The following is a 14,550-nucleotide window of genomic DNA, read 5'->3' on the forward strand; positions in this document are numbered from 1 at the left end:
CTCTCTGTCTCTCTTGTTCCTTCCTCACTGTATTGCCCCTTGAGGGGTGATAGTTTCACTTTTTAAAAATCTGTTTTTGGAGGGGATTAGGGCAGCAGTAAAGCATCTGCCTGCCAGTTCAGGAGACGTGGGTTTGATCCCTGGAACAGAAAGATCCCTGGAGAAGAAATGGCAACCCACTCCAGGATTCTTGCCTGGAAAATCCCATGGACAGAGGAGCCTGGAGGGCTCCTGTCCGTGGATCCTAAAAGAGTCAGACACAACTGCGTGACTAAACCACAAGGGAAGAGACAGCTAACTATGACCTGTTTTATCAGCGACAGTCTATCCTATTTCTTTTTCCTCCGTATTCAGGTTTGACAATCTCTGCCTCTGAGGCCTAATAACTGATACATCTAGATATAAAAAAGAAAGTAAATAAGATTCTGTAAAAGTGTGTTCTAGTTCCTGAATAACTTTCTTTCTTCCCTTTTCGGCAAAGATAAAAAGAAAAAACTTCTATGAAAAAGCAGGAAAAGATTTTAATAATTATCTCTACCCAAGAAAAGAAGTGATTGATATCTGTCTTGATAGAATATCATGCTAAACTTTGGTTGATTAAGGAGCAACACTGCCATTGTGTTAGAAAATATCTTTTGCTTCTGTCATGGTCAAAGTCAACCCAGAACAAGTATGAGAGGAACATGTTAATGAAAGTCATTCTGTCATGAGAAGGAGTTTTCTTTCAAAATCCCAATGTAAAATTCATTATTTAAATACAAGTCTTTTTCCTATGGCTGTTGGGTGGCGTCAGAAATTTCTGACTGTAAACCTCTTGTGATTCAAATTTGATTATATTGAAGCCATAAGTGGTTTCTTGAACTATAAGTGGTTGAAACCATAAGTGGTTTCTGTGCTGCCACCAGCAACATGAAAATATTGAGAGTTCTGGTTGTGAGTTTGTGCTGGATTGTTAGAGATTTCACTTTGCTTGTTTATTTTGATTACAGTTTTATTTTAAATGTTTTCCTGATTTTATTATAAAACATTTTCAAACATCAGCAAAGTTGGAAGAATTTTACATGCCTGCCTATGTAACTGCTGGACTTTCCCAGTGGCACTAGTGGTAAAGAACCTGCCTGTCAATGCAGGAAACAGAGAGACATGGGTTTAATCCCTGGTTCAGGAAGATCCCTTGGAGGAGGGCTTGGCCATGCATTCCAGTATTCTTGCCTGGAGAATCCCATGAACAGAGCAACCTAGTAGGCGACAGTCCATCAGGGTCCCAAAGAATTGGATAGGACTGAAGTGACTTAGCATGTGCGTACCTGCCACCTAGTTCTATCATAACATTTACCATGTTTGCTTTATTACACACCAAGCTCTTGTTCTCTAGGCATTAATTATCCATTTTATTTTTCAAGGCACTTCAGAATCCATTACACTTGTTTCTAAATGCTTTAGCATGCAATCATGAGCTAGAATTCACCTTTTATTACTACTGTTTTCCTAATTAAATTTACATAAAAGCAGTGTATACTGAATTTGTTTTTCCAGAGTAAAATGAGTCAGCAAATATTATAGATCCAAATTATTTAGCTTTTTGAATAGTGATAGCTTTTAAAAATTTGAAAAGTGAATGAGATGGGGGAAGGAAAGGATGGGACAAATTGAGAGAGTAGCATTGACATAGATACACTTCTATGTGTATAAATAGCTAGTGGGAAGCTTGCTCTATAGCACAGGGAACTCAGCTCCATGCTCTGTGATGACCTAGAGGGTGGGATGGGGTGGGTAGGAGGGATGCTCAAGAGGGAGGGGATATATATGTATGTACACACACACACACACACACACTCTCTCTCTCTCTCTCTCTCTCTCTCTCTCTCTCTCTCTCTCTCTCTCTCTCTCTCTCTCTCTCTCAGGCTTCCCACATGACTGAAGCGACTTTACATGCATGGGCTTCCCAGGTGGCGCTGGTGGTAAAGAACCTGCCTGCCAGTGCAGGAGACGCATCCCATTCCAGTGTTCTTGCCTGGAGAATTCCATGGGGTCTCAAAGTGTCGGACACAACTGAAGGGACTGAGCATGCACGCATATATACTTACAGTTGATTCATGTTGTTCTACAGCAGAAACTAACATGACACTATAAAGCAATTATCTTTCTATAAAAAAATAAAAATATTAACATTCAAAAACATGTTAACAACAAAGAAAAGTGAATATCTATTTAAGTTAACCTTTTTAATTACTGCCTTATTTGTTGGCTGTTTGGGACCTTGGTGTAACATTTTCATAGCCCAGATGACTCTTAAGATAGTTTTAAGGAAACAAATCTGAGTTCATAATTCATCTGAGTGATTAAAGTTGTGAACGCAGAGCTTGAAATTCTCAACCTACTATATTACTTTGGACTGGACTGAAGAACCTAACATGTGCTTTGTTTGGATTTATATCTGGCCAACAATAATAAACCCTGGAGAAGGGAAAGGCTACCTACTCCAGTATTCTGGCCTGGAGAAGTCCATGGACTGTGTATGTGTAGACCATGGGGTCACAAAGAGTCAGACACAACTGAGCGACTTTCACTTCACAACAATAATAAAAGGGACATGCATTGAAGGCATGTGGGAGTTTATAGCCTCTGGTCAGTTCCCATGCAGTGGTTCAGTGGTGTGAGCCTTCTCCGCAGACTCTTGGGCTGGGTGCCTGGTCCCTGTGACAAAAAGCAGAGGGTTACTGTCATGCTGCTTCCTGATCGTGAGAAAGGAGTTGCAGACCTTGTTTGAAGAGGGTGGAAGTGAAGACTTGGTAATTACAACTAAGGAAGGAAAAAATATCCTGGGAGCCCTCCAGGATGATAAAACTTTTTTTTTTTTTTTTTAATCATTCTGTTGAAATTCTGCTACCTACACCAGATTGTAATCCCAAATTGATGATCAATAATATTGATGGTAAGATTAATATTTTTAGGTTAATGAATTTCAGAGTCATATTCCTAGGTTTTATAGGAAGCCTCTGTTGATGGATAGAAAGAAGTGCAATCTCAAGGCTGAGAATTATGTTTTGTTTAGCAACTTCCTGAGGATTTAGCCCTGAAGACAACCTCTCAGATAGCTCTGAGGGACTACTTTGAAGAGGTAAGGGAGGAGCCAGAATATATAGGAGTTTGTGCTAAGAGTCGGACACGACTGAGCGACTTCACTTTCACTTTTCACTTTCATGCATTGGAGAAGGAAATGGCCACCCACTCCAGTGTTCTTGCCTGGAGAATCCCAGGGATGGAGGAGCCTGGTGGGCTGCAGTCTATGGGGTCACACAGACTCAGTCACGACTGAAGCGACTTCGCAGCAGCAGCAATCAAAAAACAAAAAAGCCCCAAAACATCCAGGTAGTCAGAACATCAAAAGATTACTATTAATTAAAGAAAAACCTGACATCTCAGGTTATGAATTTCAAGCTTTTCTCTGTATACGAAGATGCTGGGGACTGAGCTCACTGAAATCATTCCTTTGGAATGCACCTTCCCTAGTGACTCAGACAGCAGAGAGTTCACCTGCAATGCAGGAGACCCAGCTTCAATTCCTGGGTTGGGAAGATCCCCTGGAGAAGAAAATGCCTACCCACTCCAGTATTTTTGTCTAGAGAATCCAATGGACAGAGGAACCTCGCGGGCTAGTGTCCATGGAGTCACAAACAGTTGGACACAATAGAATGACTAATACCTTCAACGCTAGCACTTAACTACCTAGGGCTAGTATCCTGTTTTTATCCACCCTGAAGCCCCTCAGGGCACACAGTCATGGATGGCTGCAGTGGCTGATGGCTTGATGGCTGAAACATCCTTTGTTTATTGGTGGGGCAGGTGATCGTTTTCATCCATATCTCTTGCTGTATCAAGAATATTTGCCTACTCTCCAGCATACTGTAGTGGACTAAAAAAATTTAACTTAAACAATTTCCAAAGCAGAACTGTTCTTATATTTAAAAAATTGCAGGTACAAAATTTTAGTAAGAATCTTGACACTTCTCTCTTACTTACAAAAAATGTATTCATTTTGGAGGCAGTAAAAACAAAGCACCAGATTATTGACTGTTGATATTTCTGGTGATACCTGGTTTCCCTGTTCTGGTCTCAAGGTCTGCTAGCTGTGTGTTCAACTGCTTCCTGTAGGGTTCTCTCAGTGATACTCGCTGTAGACTCCTGCCAGCCAGGGAAGAGGGGACAGACTGCCTTTGGCTCAGGTTAACCTGGAGGTGTTTTTTTGCTAAGAGGAGGTGGCTCCCAGGTACTTAGCTACCAATCTACCGAAGACCGTGGCATTTGCAACTTTCCTTCACAAACACACAGAGGCAGGGAAAAGAAAGGGCAGCAAGGGAGACGGCTCAGCTGTATCTATAACGTTTTGTACCTTCATTTCTTCCCATGTATTTAAAAGGACAGACTGGCTTTTTGTTTTGTTTTGTTTTGAGAACAGAGTAGTGTTTGTAGTTATCTGACCTTGAGGTGTATCAAACTGTATTCTTTCAGATATGTGCATAAATGATATTGAATCAAAATAGAAGGTTCCCCATATTTCTGTGACCACTGTCAGAAAATGCCTTGAGTTCTGTGGTCTCTTAATATTCCTTTAGGACTTTAGGAGTCATTTGGTCCAACCACGTATGTTATGTGTGATTCTTGCTCATAAGGGTCTCATAAGTATCTGTCAGACTTCTTTGTGATCATGTGCTTTTTGCATCTTTTCTTTGTCTTTCTTGGTCTCTTGCCTCACAGAAATTTTTGATGATGGCACAGTTTATTTTAAATGACTGAGGTTCCCTTGAAGTCTGTTCAGATCTCATGTTAGGCATCTTTGATTCTGTGGCTACACTATATCTACATGTATTCCATCAACAAATTTTACAAAAAATCATGAGAAGATTGAGTAGAAAAGGGGTTCAGTCATAAACTGGAACTTTTTCTACTTAGAATGTGTACCAGTGGAAGAATGTACTGTGTGTACCTCCAGTATGCAAAGCAAGTTCCTCCTAATGGGTCTTATCACAACTTCATGACAAATTTCTAAAAATATTCCCCACAGTGAGCAGAAGAGCCCTGGGTTTCCAAGGGAAAGACAAAGCAGGCAGGCTGTGTGGGTTTCAGTTAGATGAAAAATCTGGAGACTAAAGCAAATTCCTCTGCCTTTTTTTTTTGTTGTTGTTGTTAATAGGTTGTGAAAGTGACACAGATTCTGAATTTACATTCAAAATGCAGGACCATAATAAAGATGATATGTCCTATAGAAGGATTTCGGCTATTGAACCCAAGTCTGCCTTACCCTTCAATCGCTTTTTACCCAACAAAAGTAGACAGCCATCATACGTGCCGGCACCCTTGAGGAAGAAAAAGCTGGACAAAAATGAGGATAACAGACGAAGCTGGGCAAGCGCCGTCTACACAGAAGCAGATGGAACGTTTCCAAGGTACTGGGATGCGAGCTGATTGCTGAGTTTTAAAATTCATTCGGCTTGGGGAATTTGCTGGGATATTTAAATTTGGTAAAAGGAATAATTCTTAAACTGTATTTCATAGATAACAGAAAACTTCATTAATGAAAATCTTTCTTTTTCTTACCTGTGTTTTTAGTCATCCATATCTTGAAGAGATTTCTTCCGTTTTAGAATGTCAGCATGTGATTTGCCGGTTCTTTTTTTAGATGCGTGCCTTTGACTCACTGGTTGTCTTTCAGCTTCCTGGATGACTTACATTGTTCATTGTGACTCTGCCGTGTTGCTTGTTTCCATTTTTTAAAAATCTGTGTTGATGGAGCTCAGTGAACACAAAAAGAATTCTTTAATTTCCCATCAAATCAGCAGAGCAGAGCGTGATTTTTCGAATCCAGCTTCCTATCCGACGGAGGTGTATGGTTCTGAAAGTGGATCGGACTCGGAGGAGGAGCGGAGGCTGCCGGATATAGTTTGGGATGACTTAGCGAACCGTAGATTCCAAGTGAAAAAGAGGCCTGAGAGTTTCATCTCTCCTAAATCTTGTTCACCCATCTTTTCTCCTGCTGACCCATTAACCACTGGGCTGTACAAACTGACGAGGTCAGAAAAATTTCTCCTGGATCGGAATGCCTATTGTGCTATTGATTTTTAATACATAAAGTAACACCCCAGATGGTTTGCGATTTGTCTCTCTCTTTTAACACATTTTATAAGTGTCTCTGGCCCTTCTGTATCAAGCTCTTCTCTAATTAAAATGAGATGCTGTTATAATGCCTTAACTTTGTTGTAGGGTCTGGAATGATGAGAATGATGAGAATGGAAACGAATTGGCTGCATTCACAGTGTGAACTTTGTGAGACAGAAAGCATGCCTCTTGTGTTCTGTGTCACAAATTGCTCACGCAGTGTCTTAACTGGTTGGATGTTTTGAACAGTAACGAGAGGAGAACTTGGGGCACACACGTGGAGAACTGGCCAACAGTACAAGAAACTTCAGACTCCTCTTGTTATTTGGAAGAGAATGAAGACAAGAGAAGTGTTCCCAACACTGTAAAGGATGATCTTTACGTGCGAAAGCTAAGCCCAGTTATGCCAAGCCCAGGGAATGCTTTTGATCAGTTTCTTCCCAAATGCTGGATCCCAGAGGATGTAAACTGGAAACGAATAAAAAGGGAAACTTACAAACCGTGGTATAAAGAATTTCAGGGATTCAGGTTTGTCTTTGTGCATGTTTCTTTCATTCCAGTGTCCATTCAGTACCCTAACTGGGTGCATTCTATGTGGGCATTTTATGAGAGAGATTAATTTCCCTCCAACATCTATAAACGTGCTCACTTAAAAAAAAAAACAAAACACTGTTTGAATTTAGACTTTAGGATCTGGATTTTAAAAAGTCTTCTATACAGCCAGAGCTGGACAGTATTTTTAGTTATATCATTCTTTGTTGTCTTTTCTTTCCTTTCTCTGTGTTACTCCAAGTAGAAGGAATTCAGACTCTGACGATGAGGATTCAGGCTCTGACAGAAGCTCCACCATTTTTAGTAGAATACAAAAAGCAGATCCTAGGCTAGACAGCAACTGTCAAAGACGTTCACTCTTGCTGGAACTGGCTACCAAACGGGCCAGAAACTCCTGGGACCCCCATGCAGCCAGGAGAACCCGTGGTGCTTCAGATGAGCCCAGGTGTACCTGCCTGCATGAGCCCGCCTGCTTGGAGTCCAGCCTGCGACTCTTGTGCCAACTTCCGCTGCCCCATTCACTGCTGACCGTGATGAGCTGAATCGTGGACGCTCACTCACTTAATACTGAGATATGAAAGCTAACATATAACATCATGCTTTCTGTGCAAGCGTGTGAGCTTGAAAGTCTAATAGGATTAAATATTCTTTAGCCCAATTATGGTCAATAGTACAGAGTTACACGTGGCATCATCAGTTCTTGTTGAAAACCATTTAAAAAGGCTTTTTAGACTGCTGACCTAATTATACAGCTGTGCTATGTGTGGAGTTGTGGAGAAAGGAAATAACCTGTAGACAGACACTGGGACAGGCAAGACTGGTGAGAAAACGCAAAGAAGAAATTCATCAGAGCTTTTTAAACAAAGCTTCAGAGCGCTGAATTTAATTTCTGCTGACCACCTGTGCCTCTTGCATAAAGCGTTTATTGCTCAGCTCTGGAAACCTTTCAGGATCGTTGCTGCTTCTCTGGGAAGGGAGTCAGGCCGTTGTGGCCGATGGGATGAGGAAGGGTGGACGGAGCACTGTGTGTGTCAGGCAGGTTCACTCTCTTCCCACTCTAGCGCCATCCCTTGGCCTCAGTGATATCCACCTTTCCTGAGAAGTAGACTCTGCTCTGATTTCATTAAATGGTATCATGGGCGATGGCATTAAATGCTGGTGTTACTTCCCAGCTAGAATCCGTCCCATGGCCCTCTTAAATAATTCACACACAGGGACTGGCTAGTTAGTTGGTCTGCTGCTAATTACCTTTTCTCCCCAAACTTAATAAGATTCTCCCTTCCTTTTTCTTTCCTATGCTTCAGTCAGTTTTTATTACTTCAGGCCCTCCAGACATATTCTGATGACATCTTGTCTTCTGAAACAAATATCAAAATCGACCCCACGGCTGGCCCCCGGCTCATAACACGCAGAAGGAACCTCTCTTATGCACCAGGGTGTGGACCAGGAGATGCCCTGGAGATGCCAGTCCTGGATCCCGACTTAGAGAATGACGACTTCTTTGTCAGAAAGACCAGGGCTTTCCATGCAAACCCGTGTGTTCTTCGGGCTTTCGAAGACTTAAGAAGGCTGTCTGGGCAAGACGATCCCATAGAGCGAGATATAATCCTGCAGTGTAGGGAAGGGGAGCTTGTCCTTCCGGACCTCGAAAAAGATGATATGATTGTTCGCCGCATTCCAGCGCAGAAGACAGAGGTGCCTCTGTCAGGAGGCCCTGATAGATACCAGCCAGTCCCGTTGCCCGAACCCTGGATGCTTCCTCCAGAAATCCAAGCAAAATTTCTCTGTGTGCTTGAAAGGACATGCCCCTCGAGGGAAAAAAGTGCTAGTTGTAGAGTGTTAGTTCCTTCCTGTAGGCAGAAGAAAGACGACATGTTGGCTCGTAAGATCCAGTCTTGGAAGCTGGGAACCTCGGTCCCTCCCATCAGTTTCACCCCTGGTCCCTGCAGCGAGGCGGACTTACAGAAGTGGGAGTCCATCCGAGAGGCCAGCAGGCTTAGGCACAGAAAGCGGCTGATGGTGGAGAGGTCAGAGTGTGTTTCTGCAAGGATTATGCTTGTCGTGGATGGTCTTGTGTGACTTTCCTTGTGTGAGAAAGTAGCATCAGATTGCCCGACTCTGCATGTCATGAGCTGTTTTGAAGCATCCTGTTAAAGCATTGATTTTGCTTTGAGAAAAATCAGATGTAGTTGTTGTGTGGAAAAAGTGCAATTCCATATTTGCACGTCTCAAAACCACTCCTCTGAGACCTGTTTAAGAAGGTGTGTATCTGCAAACAGTGCCCTTGGCCTGGAGGGAAGACTATGATAGGCTTCTGCCATATGATGTTTCACAAAGCTGTTTTCTGATTATATTTACAAGGCTTTTATTCTCACGTCCAGGCATTTCTGAAACACTCTGCTTGTAGTCTGGTTTTATCTGTTTCTTGTATTTCAGAGTACATGATTTTTGGTGTAAAAATTTCCCTTAAAATATGGCATTGCAAGTTTCATTTAACTTGATTTTGATGTCTGATTTTGACCCAGACTTCTTAGACTATTGACGTGAGACTTTTTACATTGATGGTTTAAAGTTCAGTGCAAATTTTATTACAGTGCATGAATGTTATTTGCTGTCTGCTACACTTTACATGTATGTAATTATGGCCATTTTGATAATGAGTCTGCATTTATGTGTTATGCAACTTGCCGTTTTGATGAATGTTCAGTTTGTGGAACTTTGGGATGGACAAATAATGGGTTAAATGAAATTAGTAGACCTAAATCTAACTTCTTATTAGTTCCTGGCACAGGAAGTTTTTTGTTTGTTTGTTTCCTAAATGAATTTGTTCATTTGGTTCAAAGGAAAACAGAAAATTCTTTATTTTGATCTGAATTCCTTGAGATATGAGATCAATGAGAATTTGAGACATAATCAAGAATGTGACTGAAGAAGCAACCTTTTGAGATTTGTCCATCTCTAATTAGACTCTTGAAGATGTTGAATATTTAGAAACTAACACCACTAGAAAAACATGACTTAATTTTTGGTTTTCTGATTTCTTAGACTCTTTCAAAAGATTTATGGTGAGAGCGGGTAAGTTTTATGGTTCACAGTGAAAAAAATCTACACATTGCTTGTCCTTTGTGTGGTATGTCACTGCATTTCTATCCTGGCATGACACTAAATGGGAATGTCTGTGCTGTGCATGAGACCTAAAACAGGGAAATTTTTCCTAATTCTGCAACTGGATGGTCATATTTCTGTCTGGGTACCCAGTGCATGCAATGCCGTATGACAGCAATATTTTGTTTATTAGAAGTTGAAAATTCAATTCCTGTTTTTTTTTTTTTTTTCCCCCTCTAAGGAGTTGATTAAAAGTTACAAAAACACATGCCTGAGATTAGGTTTATTTATTTTGGTATCTGATAGCTGCATAGGCCCAACCTCTCGTTTCTGGATGTTGAAGCCCAAATAACTATATTTTAGAAAATCTTCAATGGAAAAAATATATTGGTATTTACTCTGAGTTTAGAAGGCATGCGGTTGGCATTATCTGTGTACTCTTAGTTCAAGGAGAGCTTCCTTAGTTGGGATGCTGAGTGGCATTATTTTCCCTCAGTAAGATTTGGAAACATTTTCAAGATTTCTGACTAGGGTCAGGAATTTTATAACATAGCTGTGTTATAAAGCCAAATCAGACTTCCAAAGCTGCAAAAAATTAAAATATTGGTAGTTTCCATGTAAGCTACAAGGATTATACTTAAAACTGTTCCCAGTTTTTTTATGTAGTTGACCGTCTGTATCTGGGAATGCAGCTCCCAGAACCAGTCCTCTGGATATAAAGGGGTTGATTGTTGTGTCATTTGACTCTGTCACCTGGCAGACATAAAATATTATACAAACAACCTTCTGGAAATATTTCCCATTTTTCAAATAGCAAAATTAAAACAAATACTTTCTAACTTTTCATATGCACTAGCAGTGTAGACTCATTCACGCTTAGGGCAGATTCTCAGGTGACTACATCTTAATATTTTATATCAACTTTCTGTAACTTTGTGAACCCAACTGCTAATAGTTATTGATCAAGAAGAAAATTGAAGTATGACAAATATTTTCATCTGCCTAAGCCTTAGGAGCTAAGTATCTTCCCCTACTGGAACTTACTTCATCTCAAAGGTTCTCTAATTTTGATAGTTTTGGATAATTTTGAGAGTGTGGAGATCTTGCTGCTGCTAAGACGCTTCAGTCGTGTCCGACTCTGTGCAGCCCCACAGATAGCAGCCCACCAGGCTCCGTGGAGATCTTAGAAGTTACTAAAACCACTTGTTGAGTAGCTCAGTCGTGTCTGACTCTTTGTGACCCCATGGACTGCAGCGTGCCAGGCCTCTCTGTCCCTCACCATATCCCAGAGTTTGCTCAATCTCGTGTCCAACCATCTCATCCTCTGTCACCCCCTTCTCCTCCTGCCTTCAATCTTTCCCAGCATCAGGGTCTTTTCCAAGAGTCAGCTCTTTGCATCAGGTGGCCGAATTATTGGAGCTTCAGCTTTAGCATCAGTCCTTCCAATGAATATTCAGGGTTGATTTCCTTTATGATAGGGAACTAAAATCAACTAAATCAACTAAAATCACTATATAAAGCGGTATAGCCATTCTAGATGTCAAGGATGTAATGGCGCAATGAGTCACTAATTGCCAGTAGTTCTCAGCCACTGATGTTAAAAATCAGGCTTCAAGCATGCTTTCAGTAGGCCTTGCAAAGGCACGTTATCTCCTATCTGGTTCCTCATGTGTGCTTAAAACATCTCCATCAGGAGGGTGTACGAGGCAATTTTTAGCATGACACTTGAGCATCTGCTAATCTCGATTCGTCATGGGAAAGCTGTTTTGATAAAAAATCTTTACAAACACTTTGAGTGATAACTTTCAGAAGAATTTTCATGGGTAAAGAAGACTTTATAATGTAAGCAGGTGGTTTTTCTTAAAGGAAATGTGAATACACTGAGTCCAAGTACTTGATGGAAATGTAAACCTGTACAGCTATTCCAGTGACTGTATGTGTTCCCCCTTAGGGACACATTGTGTGACTGGGTTAAGAAAAGAAGAGAGAAACCCAAATGCCGAAGCTCGGCAAGCTAAGGTTTTTTTTGGGCCCTAGCCAGCAGCAGCAAATGCCTTCTGTAGACTGTTTCAAGATTGCTGCTTGCATAATATACTATTTGTTTTAAATGCTGTTCCCCATGCAGCTAACTGCCAGGGTAACACCAATAAAGCGAGGTTATCTATAAATGGAGACCAATGAATAATGCATGACTTGTCGAATAATGGAAAGTAATACAGATAGGTCTTCAGAAAACTCAGGTGCATTTTAGACCACTTGCAATCAAAAATCTATTATTTGGGATTAAAAAATTTTCTCTGTTACCAGTTTTTTCTTAAGTTGATCTGCAATGAAAACAAAAATTTAAATTGAATTGAGTATAGACTTTTAGCCTAGAATTTGTCTCATGTTTATAAATATGTTTGTGAATGATTATAAACATGAAACAAGTGATATTTCTGGGTGATATTTCTCTGGACATCTTGCTTGCTTTCCAGCGTGGAATACTTAACCTGGAAAAATCATTATTGCTCAATAGCCTGTGGTGGAAAATAACTGCCTGTAACATGAACGCTTTCTTTTTGGTGAGAACCAAAGAGTTAAAGAGAAAAGTGCATCACCCTTTCCAGCCTCAGATTGTTTATTTCTGGCTTGCTTTTTAATTTGGCATTGAACACTCGTCACTTTATTTTTAGTAAGATGCTTTGTGTGTGGCTGGCACTTTCTCATGTGTCCTTTTGTGTTGCATGACTTGTCATATGGTTCCATGACATTTGAAAATTTGGTTATGATGCCCCTTGGCAGAAGCTGTTAACGACAAAGAACTTTGTAACGGTATATAGGTGTAATTTGTTAATTACATGTGGTTAATTAAGCCATGGCATCTACTGCCAGTATCAACAGGAAATGAACATTGATTCAAGGTGAAGTTATAATCAAAGACAACTAAGACTTGTATTTTCCTTACGGGTTTTAGCCAAAAAAATATTCTGGAGAACTGTAAGGGTAGCTGGACTTCCCTGATGGCTCAGCGGTGAAAGAATCTGCCTGCAATGCAGGGGACCTAGGTTCGACCCCTGGGTTGGGAAGATCCCCTGGAGAAGGACATGGCAGCCCACTCCAGTATTCTTGCCTGGGAAATCCCATGGACAGAGAAGTCTGGTGGGCTGCAGTCCGTGGGGTTGCGGAGAGTCAGACACGACTGAGCAGCTAAACAACAATAAGGGCGCTAAGACAACAAACAGGAAGGAAAAACCCAGTCGGTGTGAGTTACTTTCTGAAGATTTTGCCACCAGGAGACATTCAGCAATGTTGTAGACATTTTTGATTGTCACGTTGGATGGGTTGAGGCAATGTTGCTACTGATATACTGCTATATGTTCTACAATACACAAGACTGCCCCCTACAATAAATAATTTTCTGGCCCCAAAATGTCAGTTGTGCTGCTGTGGAGAAACACTGATAATAGACTCTAAACCTATAAAGGAAAAGTCTCATATGTTGTCTTATCAGTATAATTTATGATAATTGTAAAGTTCTTTCCCAGGTTTTAGCATTGACTTGTGTTCAGAGAATTCCTGCAACAGTTAATGGAAATATATTTACAGGTGCATAGATATATTCATATGTTTGAAAGTGGAGGACCCCAAACTAAGTATCATGGAATTGCTGTTTGCCATATAAGATTATCAGTGATTTTATATTTAGGAAATTTTGCTACATGTCAGTCCTTTTTGATCTGTTAGTTCTTAGATATTCATCTGTGAATTTCCTGACACTTTTTTTTTTTTTTTACAAAAATGCTCATTGTAACACTAGTCCCAGCATTGTGGGGAAAAAAGAGTAAGATTTTAGTGATCTTGTTCTATAATCTCTCCTTTTTCGTAAACTTCCCCTTCTTTCTCTCTTCACCCTAAGTGCTATTTTTTTTTAAAATTATTCACCTGAAAAAAACAGCATGTTAGACCTGTATTTTTTGGGAAAAAGTTCAAATGTGGTTCTAAATCGGAACCTTTCCAAATAAGGAAATACAAAGGTAAATGAATTGCAAGAGAATTGTGATTTGCCAGTGAACAGTTATTCATTCTACTGATACAAAACATACTAGGGCTGTGTAGTCCTTTACAGTTTCCCAAATAATCTTCCTGGGAATATCTATGGGACTTATTTTGGGGAGGTAGTCAGGTAGGTATTAGGATGCATTTTAGAGACATGGAGAAAAAGAAATAGACTCTGTAGTTTTCCCAAGGATCTGCAGCTCCTGAGTTGGTAGAACCAGACTAGGGCTTCTCATAATGAGGTGATTGATGGATGGAGACTGCTGGGCAGTCTTGTTGGCACATAGTAAGCCCTCAGAAGTTTGCTATTATGCTGTTAACTCTGATAAGGAAGGAAAGAATTCTTCGTGATCTGGCTGAAAGGCTCCTACACTCAAAAAGTTCTCGATTTTATCAGTGGGGCCTGAGGTGACCTCTCTAATTTGAAACTGCTTTGGGAGTCAGTTTTCAGTAGATCTCTCATGATCATATTTGCCTTAATAAGAACAGTTGGTGTATAGCACCAGATGGGTTTTTGAAATGCCATCGACATAAACTGACCTGTTTTTCTCAGCAACTCCTTCCTGGTTTAGCCAGATGAGGAACTGAGTCGGAGAAGAGTTAAATGATGATCAGGGGGTGGGTCGGGGGGGGGGGTGGGGAGGGAGGGAGTGGTGAAAATTAGATCCCTCTGCTGGGTGTCACTTCCTGTCTCATTCT

At 40.7% G+C, this 14,550-nt stretch overlaps 1 protein-coding gene across 5 annotated transcripts in view; it reads left to right on the plus strand.

Moving 5' to 3' along the window:
- Positions 1–14,550, plus strand: part of LMO7 (LIM domain 7) — a 213,336-nt gene that overhangs the window by 152,770 nt on the left and 46,016 nt on the right. For 2 of the 5 annotated variants that reach the window (XM_065902119.1, XM_065902121.1), the window contains exons 8-9: positions 5,195–5,447; positions 9,754–9,783. In XM_065902119.1, the coding sequence (XP_065758191.1) occupies positions 5,195–5,447; positions 9,754–9,783 (283 nt within the window). Of the gene's footprint in view, positions 1–5,194; positions 5,448–6,405; positions 6,685–8,012; positions 8,736–9,753; positions 9,784–14,550 lie in introns of all 5 variants that reach the window. The other 3 variants (XM_065902117.1, XM_065902118.1, XM_065902120.1) reach the window with 3 other exon arrangements.

Source organism: Muntiacus reevesi, chromosome 11 (assembly GCF_963930625.1).
Source record: "Muntiacus reevesi chromosome 11, mMunRee1.1, whole genome shotgun sequence".
Taxonomy (NCBI): Eukaryota; Metazoa; Chordata; class Mammalia; order Artiodactyla; family Cervidae; genus Muntiacus; species Muntiacus reevesi.